At 34.4% G+C, this 7,554-nt stretch overlaps 1 protein-coding gene across 1 annotated transcript; it reads left to right on the forward strand.

Moving 5' to 3' along the window:
* Positions 1 to 226: 226 nt before the first annotated feature.
* LOC143605923 (uncharacterized) lies at positions 227 to 7,005 on the forward strand. Its single transcript, XM_077081870.1, has 12 exons — positions 227 to 336; positions 811 to 938; positions 1,039 to 1,101; positions 1,638 to 1,759; positions 2,384 to 2,499; positions 2,591 to 3,401; positions 4,050 to 4,772; positions 5,523 to 5,744; positions 5,827 to 5,922; positions 6,004 to 6,198; positions 6,279 to 6,392; positions 6,563 to 7,005. Exons 1-12 carry the CDS (start codon positions 227 to 229, stop codon positions 6,821 to 6,823), a joined length of 2,961 nt encoding a protein of 986 aa, XP_076937985.1. The 3' UTR covers positions 6,824 to 7,005.
* The last annotated feature ends 549 nt before the right edge of the window (positions 7,006 to 7,554 follow it).

Below are 7,554 nucleotides of genomic sequence, written 5' to 3' on the forward strand. Positions count from 1 at the left end.
AATTAAGTGAAGTTTAGTTTTAGAGTATGGTTGTCTGCTAAATTTGATTTGATTACGTTTTCATGAAGGTATGAAATATGATTTTATTTAATTATTATGATGATCCTGTCAAGGTGAATAATTTTTTATTATTAACTTGCTAGACCTGATCTTCTTCTTCTTCTTCTTCTACAACAATTAAGTAAGCTAGATCACCACCACCTTAATCCTCATCGCCATGGCTATTATGGCGACCAAGCTTTCCCTCATTCCTCTCTTGTTATTATTATTATTATTATCCTCACTACTGTCACCTACCTTCTCCCTCTACGAAGATCAAGTCGGATTCATGGACTGGTATTCTTTTATTAATTACTCAGACCTAATTTAATTTCCCTTATGCTTACTTTCACTTTACTTCTTCTATCTATGCCAATAATAATTCATCTTCCATTGTTTATATCGCCGCCGTCTTCCAATCCAATTCAGTTCACCTTTCTTTCTAATTGTCGTCAATAATAATAATAAAAAGAATTAGGTTAATTATCAATGTTTGCTTGTTTGTTTTCATTGTAGTGAGTAGCAAATCAGTTTGGCTGGCTGTATGAGCTAAACATTTATTTACCTTTAAAAAAGACTAATAGTACATGCTCAGTAAGTATATATCTGTATTTCAATTTACTCTGAAAAACACTTCATTTTTGTTCCTTCTCTTTAGAGTTTTACAACTGTATCTCTTCTGTTTATGTTCTAATCTAACCATATGCACTTGGAACTTGATGTCTTCTGTTTTTAGTTTTTTTAACTATATAGTTTTGTTTTGTTGTTCAGGCATCAACGCTACATAGGCAAGGTAAAACATGCAGTGTTTCACACGCAAAAGGCAGGCCGAAAACGTGTTGTCGTCTCAACCGAAGAGAATGTTATCGCATCTCTTGATCTTCGTCGAGGCGACATTTGTAAGTCCTCTAATATCTACGCTTCTTTCTTGTATGTCCTTTGTCTATATCTATTTCAAAGAGTATGTATGTTTATATACTAATGTTTTCGGCTATGCAGTTTGGAGACATGTTTTGAGACCCAATGATGTTGTTGACAACATTGATATCGCCCTTGGGAAATGTTAGTATTCTTTCTTTCTTGTAGTAAAACTCAGCTTTCTCTACTTATAATTTACCAGAATTTCATATTAAATATCTGAATTGTTGTTATTAATAATAATCTGGAGAGTTACACGGTGACAACTTTTATCTTTTTTACATCGCTTGTTATAATTTGTAAAAGGAAGTACTTGATGCTCAAATAACAAACTTGATTTAAGTTGGAATACTGATCAAAACTAAGATCTAACTTAAACAGACATAATAGCTGGTACTACGATACTTTTTTTTTGCTTAGATAGTTTAGCATAGAGGACCTTGATGCAGATATTTATACATATCAAAACCTACGTATTTGACACGTAGTTATATATGAGGTTGATTTTATGTTCTTAAGAAAGTGGTCTGTTTTACGAGATGTGTATATGGTTATTTGCTGCAACAATAAGTTAATTGAAGTTTAGAAACTATGAATACTATCAAGTGAAATCTCCTGTCATTATTAAGTTGTCATTTAATGATGATAGATTTCTCAAGGATAAATTTGTTACACTTCAGATGTTATTACACTGTCATCAGAGGGGAGCATATTAAGAGCTTGGAACCTGCCTGACGGTCAGATGGTGTGGGAGTCGTTTCTGGCAGGGTCAAAGTCCTCAAAGGCATTAGTAACTGTTCCCGTGAGTAACATAAAATCTTCTTACACTTCTACTGCACTCTATACTTCATAATCCATACCTGTCATCATGGTACATTAACTGAACTGAAACGTGATTTCGGTTAGTTAAGTGTTTCAGTGTCTTTTTGAATCTAAACCTAAACTGGAAAAAGCGGTTACATGTTTTTTTTTCTTTTCAATTTGGTAATATGGTTAACTAACTAACCGTTTTCCATTTTCAGTTTTAGCAAACTTCAACAATTAGTTTCTCACAACTTTGAAAGTATGGCTAAAATGAGAAAGTTAGCATGAAACTTATCTGAAACATACATTTTGTACCAACAGTTATAACAAACAGATTTTCTACCTACTATAATGAAAATTTCTACAATATGTTATCTTGAATGATAAATTTTAGCTGGCAAGCTTGAATTAATTAACCGTTTTCTAATTTATAATTGCATTTTCAATTTAACAAACTTCAATAATTAGTTTCTCACAACTTTGAAAGTCCTGAAATGAGAAAATTGGCATGAAATGTATATCTGAAACATACATTTTGGACTAACAGTTTAACAAGTTGATTTTCTACTTACTATAATGAACATTTCTACAATATGTTATCTTAAATGGTATATTTTATCAGGCGAACTTGAAGGTGGATCTGGACAGTCCAATTTTTGTTTATGGTGGTGGAATACTTCATGCTATTTCCAGCATTGATGGGGAGTATCTTTGGAAGAAAGACTTTGCATCTGAAGGGTTTGGCCAATTCAATGCTTGATGCACTTTTTCAGTTTCTATATTTGAGTACCTGATCTTTGATAGATTTATCTTTATTATCCCTGTGCAGCAACATTGATGTTCATCAGTTGATTCTTCCTGGTGGGAGTGATGTAGTTCATGCAGTAGGGGTTACTGATTCATCTCAGTTTGATACCTATGAAATCGATGTTAAGAACGGAGGCTTACTAAAACATACAACTGCATCATTTCCAGCTGGCATTGATGGGGAAATTGTTCTAGTTTCAGGTGACAGATTTGTGGTGTTGGATGCTTCAAGGTCTGTTTTGGTGTTAATAACCAAAACAAACGGACAGATCCACCTTCAACAAACCCATGTTTCAGATCTTATTCACGGGTCTTCTGCAAACACAGTTATTTTACCTTCAAAGCTTTCAGGAATATTCTCTCTAAAAACAGATAGTTGCATAGCTTTTATTAAAGTGACCAACGAAGGGAAGTTACATGTAATGGAGAAAGTTGATAAAACAGTGGTTATTAGTGATGCATTGGCTCTTTCAGAAGGTGAACAAGCTTTTGCACTTGTTCAACAAGGAGATAGTAAGATTGAGCTATCTGTAAGGCTTGTTAATGACATGAGTAGCAATCACCTTAAGGAAACTGTCAAGATGGATCACGAGAGAGGATCTGTGCACAAAATATTCATCAATAATTATGTCAGAACAGATAGGTCACATGGTTTTAGAGCATTGATTGTTATGGAGGATCATTCATTATTATTGCTACAACAAGGTGAGATTGTTTGGACTAGAGATGATGGTCTTGCTTCTGTTATTGATGTGACAACATCAGAACTACCTGTGGAGAAAATTGGTGTATTGGTAGCTAAAGTTGAGCACAGTCTTTTTGAGTGGCTTAAGGTATGAAACTTCTTGACTTGTTTATTAACTCTTAAATGAAATAACTAGGCTTGTAATTGAACCGAACGAACATGAATGGAGCTTGTTCGTGTTCCTTTGTTGAAGTTTACCTGAACAAATGATCGAACACGAACACATTAAATAGACTGTATTATTGTCCGTATTTATTTGTTAAGAAAATGAACATGCCATTGTTATTATATGTTCTTTATTAACAGTATAAACAAACAGTTCATGAATGTAAAAATGAACGGACAAACTGGACCTAGATGAACAAACATAACTGAGCTAAAATTAGTTAAAAGTAATGTGAAGAACAATGTATTGCCTTAAAAAGTTATCAAAATTAAACTAATAATGGGCAAAAAAAAATTTAAATGAATATATTAATGAACGTAAACTAACGAACATAAACGAATTTAAATGAACGATAGTATATGAAAGTTCTCAAACATAAACAAACGAAGTTCATGTTCGTTCGTTTAACTATATAAACACAAGAGTTTGTTCATGTTCATTCGTTTATTAAACAAACGAACCTAAACTGTCACTGAACATACGGTTCGTTTACAGGTCTAGTAAAACTATTTGTATAGTAGAATATGAAGTTTAAATGCGAGTCTTGACAAATTAAGATTTTTGTTGAAGGGTCATATGTTGAAGCTAAAAGGAACTTTAATGCTTGCAACACCAGATGAAGTAGCAGCTATACAGAAGATCAAATTACAAAGTTCCCAAAAAAGCAAGATGACCCGAGACCATAACGGCTTCCGCAGACTACTTATACTACTTACCAAAGCTGGCAAGCTTTACGCCTTGCATACAGGAGACGGACGGGTTATCTGGTCAACCCTACTTCAATCACTACGTGCCACATCATCACAACAATGCACTGGTCTCAAATTACGCCAGTGGCAAGTCCCGCACCATCACGCATTGGATAACAACCCATCTGTTCTTGTTGTTGGCAGATGTGGACTTTCTTTGACTTCTCCTAGTGCATTGTCTGTTGTAGATGCCTACACTGGAAAAGAGGTTCAAAATATGGGCCCCGCACAACATTCTACTGTGCAAGTTATTTCGTTACCCTTTAAAGATTCCACTGAGCAGCAACTTCATTTGTTGATAGATGCTGATAAACGTGCTCATTTGTACCCAAAAACTCCTGAAGCTGCCCAAATCTTTGAACGCGAGTCTGGAAACGTGTATTGGTATGATGTTGAATCTGAAGCTGGAATCTTGAGGGGGTATGGGGTGAAAAAGACTCATTCTGGTGATGAATACTGCTTCGAGGCTAGAAACTTATGGTCAATTGCGTTTCCATCTGAATCTGAGAAAATAATCGCAACCGTGACGAGAAAACCAAATGAGGTATGTTTTTCTTTTTTGCTAAAAAAGGTAAAAGGGCAAATATTATAAAATTTCAGCATACTTTGTTTTTTTTTTTTTGTATTTTTTTTTATTTGTAAAAGTTCCTTAACAAAATTTTACACATAAAAACCCAACATATGCTGTGTGCCTGTGTTGTTATGATAAAAGTCGCTTAACATGTTAACAAGTTTGAAACAGAAATCTCTTAATTATGCTTGGATGAAATCATGAAAACATTATCTGAAAATTTTTATTGTAATTGCGTTAAAAATCATTTATTTATAACTTTTTAACGATTTTAAATTTATACAAATGGCTTTATATGTTTTTAGTGTTTTATTTTTTACATCATTGACGCTCATGTATTTTTATTATATTGCTTTTGAAAGATTATATGCTATTGTCAGCTTATTGAATAAAAAAATGTAAAAGAAAACACAAACAGTGAACAGACTTTGCTTTGCCATGTGTCCAATTTAAAACATAAATTTATCTAAGTTCTTTCCTTACGTATTAATATGTTTACAAAATTCACAATTTTGTTTAATTAACATGTGGGACTTTTATTAGTAAAAAAATTGTTAAGGGACTTTTATGGGAAAAAACAAATGAAAGTATGTTGGTTTTTTATGTGCAATAAACTGTTAAGGGACTTTGTGAGAAAATACAGAAAATATGTTGGTTTTCTTTTTTTAATAGTATTTGCCGAAAGTAAAAAGGTAACCAAATATTCCTTTTCTTGTTTTTTAGGTGGTTCATACTCAGGCAAAGGTGATTGCAGATGAGGATGTGATGTATAAATACATATCGAAAAATATGGTGTTTGTTGCTACTGTTTCACCTAAAGCAAGTGGTCCAATTGGCTCAGCAACTCCAGATGAATCAGCATTGGTGGTCTACCTTGTGGATACCGTGACTGGTCGCATACTGCACCGCATGACTCATTTAGGCTCACAGGGTCCGGTCCATGCAGTGAGTATATCAATCTTTGCTTTCTTCACTTTTGACAAAAAAAACTTGCTTTTTTCATTAAATAACTATTTATATTTTGAAGGTCCTTAGTGAGAACTGGGTAGTCTACCATTACTTCAACTTACGAGCACACCGATACGAGATGTCGGTAATTGAGATTTATGATCAGTCTTGTGCGGTACGGTTCTTAAACATGAATTTTCCTAAAGTATTCAACGAATCAACCATTATTATGCTTAATTTCAATTACCACTTGCAGGAAAATAAAGATGTTTTGAAGCTTATTGTTGGAAAGCATAATCTCACAACCCCGGTGTCGTCTTATTCTCGGCCTGAGGTTTCTACCAAATCACAATCTTACTTCTTCACGCATTCGGTGAAAGCAATATCAGTAACTTCAACTGCAAAAGGCATAACTTCCAAGCACCTTCTTATTGGCACAATTGGGGATCAGGTTAGCCTACAAATATAATGAATTTGTAATCTTTATTTTTCGTGAATTTATTATAATTTTATTCGAGTTTCACTTAATAGGTATTAGCTCTTGACAAGAGGTTTGTTGATCCAAGAAGGTCCCTTAACCCTACACAGGCCGAGAAAGAGGAGGGTCTTTTACCACTCACAGATGCTTTATCGATTATTCCACAGGTGGAACAAACCTCTTCCCTTCTTTTTGCTGTTATTAGATCATCTGTTTATAGTTAGTTATATATATATACATGCTAAGAATCAATATTATGTTAAGAACCGCATAGGCACATGTACATATGCATATACAACTTTGTGACTGATGAAAAACAACTGTGTGTATGGTGCAGTCGTACGTGACACATGCATTTAAAGTGGAGGGTCTAAGAGGCATAGAAACGGTACCTGCAAAGCTGGAGTCAACGAGTCTTGTGTTTGCATACGGTGTGGACTTGTTTTACACCAGGGTTGCACCGTCAAGAACATACGACTCACTCACGGAGGATTTCAACTATGCATTGCTTCTACTTACTATACTTGCCCTCGTCGTCGCCATCTTTGTAACTTGGGTTTTGTCTGAGAGGAAAGATCTGCAAGACAAGTGGAGGTAACTACTTCCTTGCTCCGGTTAATTAATGTGTTATTTTTAATATCCTAGTCCATTTCATATGCGTACAATTTTGACACTTGTTTATTAGTTTTAAGAGCGAAATTTCATACTCTGGTTTCTCATGGAAATGGTTTCATTTCACCATAACAAACAAGGTTTCATTGTTAGACTTGCTATTTATTTTCGGTTCGGTTGGTTGATATTCTTTCTGAGTTATCATATGAATGGGGTGGTTGTGGATTGATTGGAAATTCAAATGGCCTAAGAATATGAAGGATTGAGGTAGAAGAGATAGTGACTTGACTCGATTAATCTCCATGTCATTCATTAAAGGAGCCCTTTAAATAGGGAAACAAGCTAACCTAGACTCAACTGACCCTACTAAACTCATGGAACGATAACCATCTAAACGTGGGATAGGAAGCATCCCCCACTACGGCGCTACCCCTTTATTCTCATACATGCTTAAAAAAGAAAACAAACAAAACAATTAACTTAAACAATAGCTTGTGAAACATGACCATAGAATGACCCCTCATGCATGCCGACCCTATCCGGTACACATCAGGGGTGTGTATTTACAGAATGTGATTTAATTGATGGGTGGCATTGAAGAATCGCTGAAGTAAAAACAAGAATCCGAATCGAAGTATTACCAAACCTTAATGGATGATTAAATCAATTAATGCTGATATAAATTAAACCTGGTTAAAAATATCATGGAAAAATAGA

Source organism: Bidens hawaiensis, unplaced genomic scaffold, assembly GCF_021521415.1.
Source record: "Bidens hawaiensis isolate Kalapana, Puna unplaced genomic scaffold, B.hawaiensis_p1.1 tig00072028_1, whole genome shotgun sequence".
Classification (NCBI taxonomy): Eukaryota; Viridiplantae; Streptophyta; class Magnoliopsida; order Asterales; family Asteraceae; genus Bidens; species Bidens hawaiensis.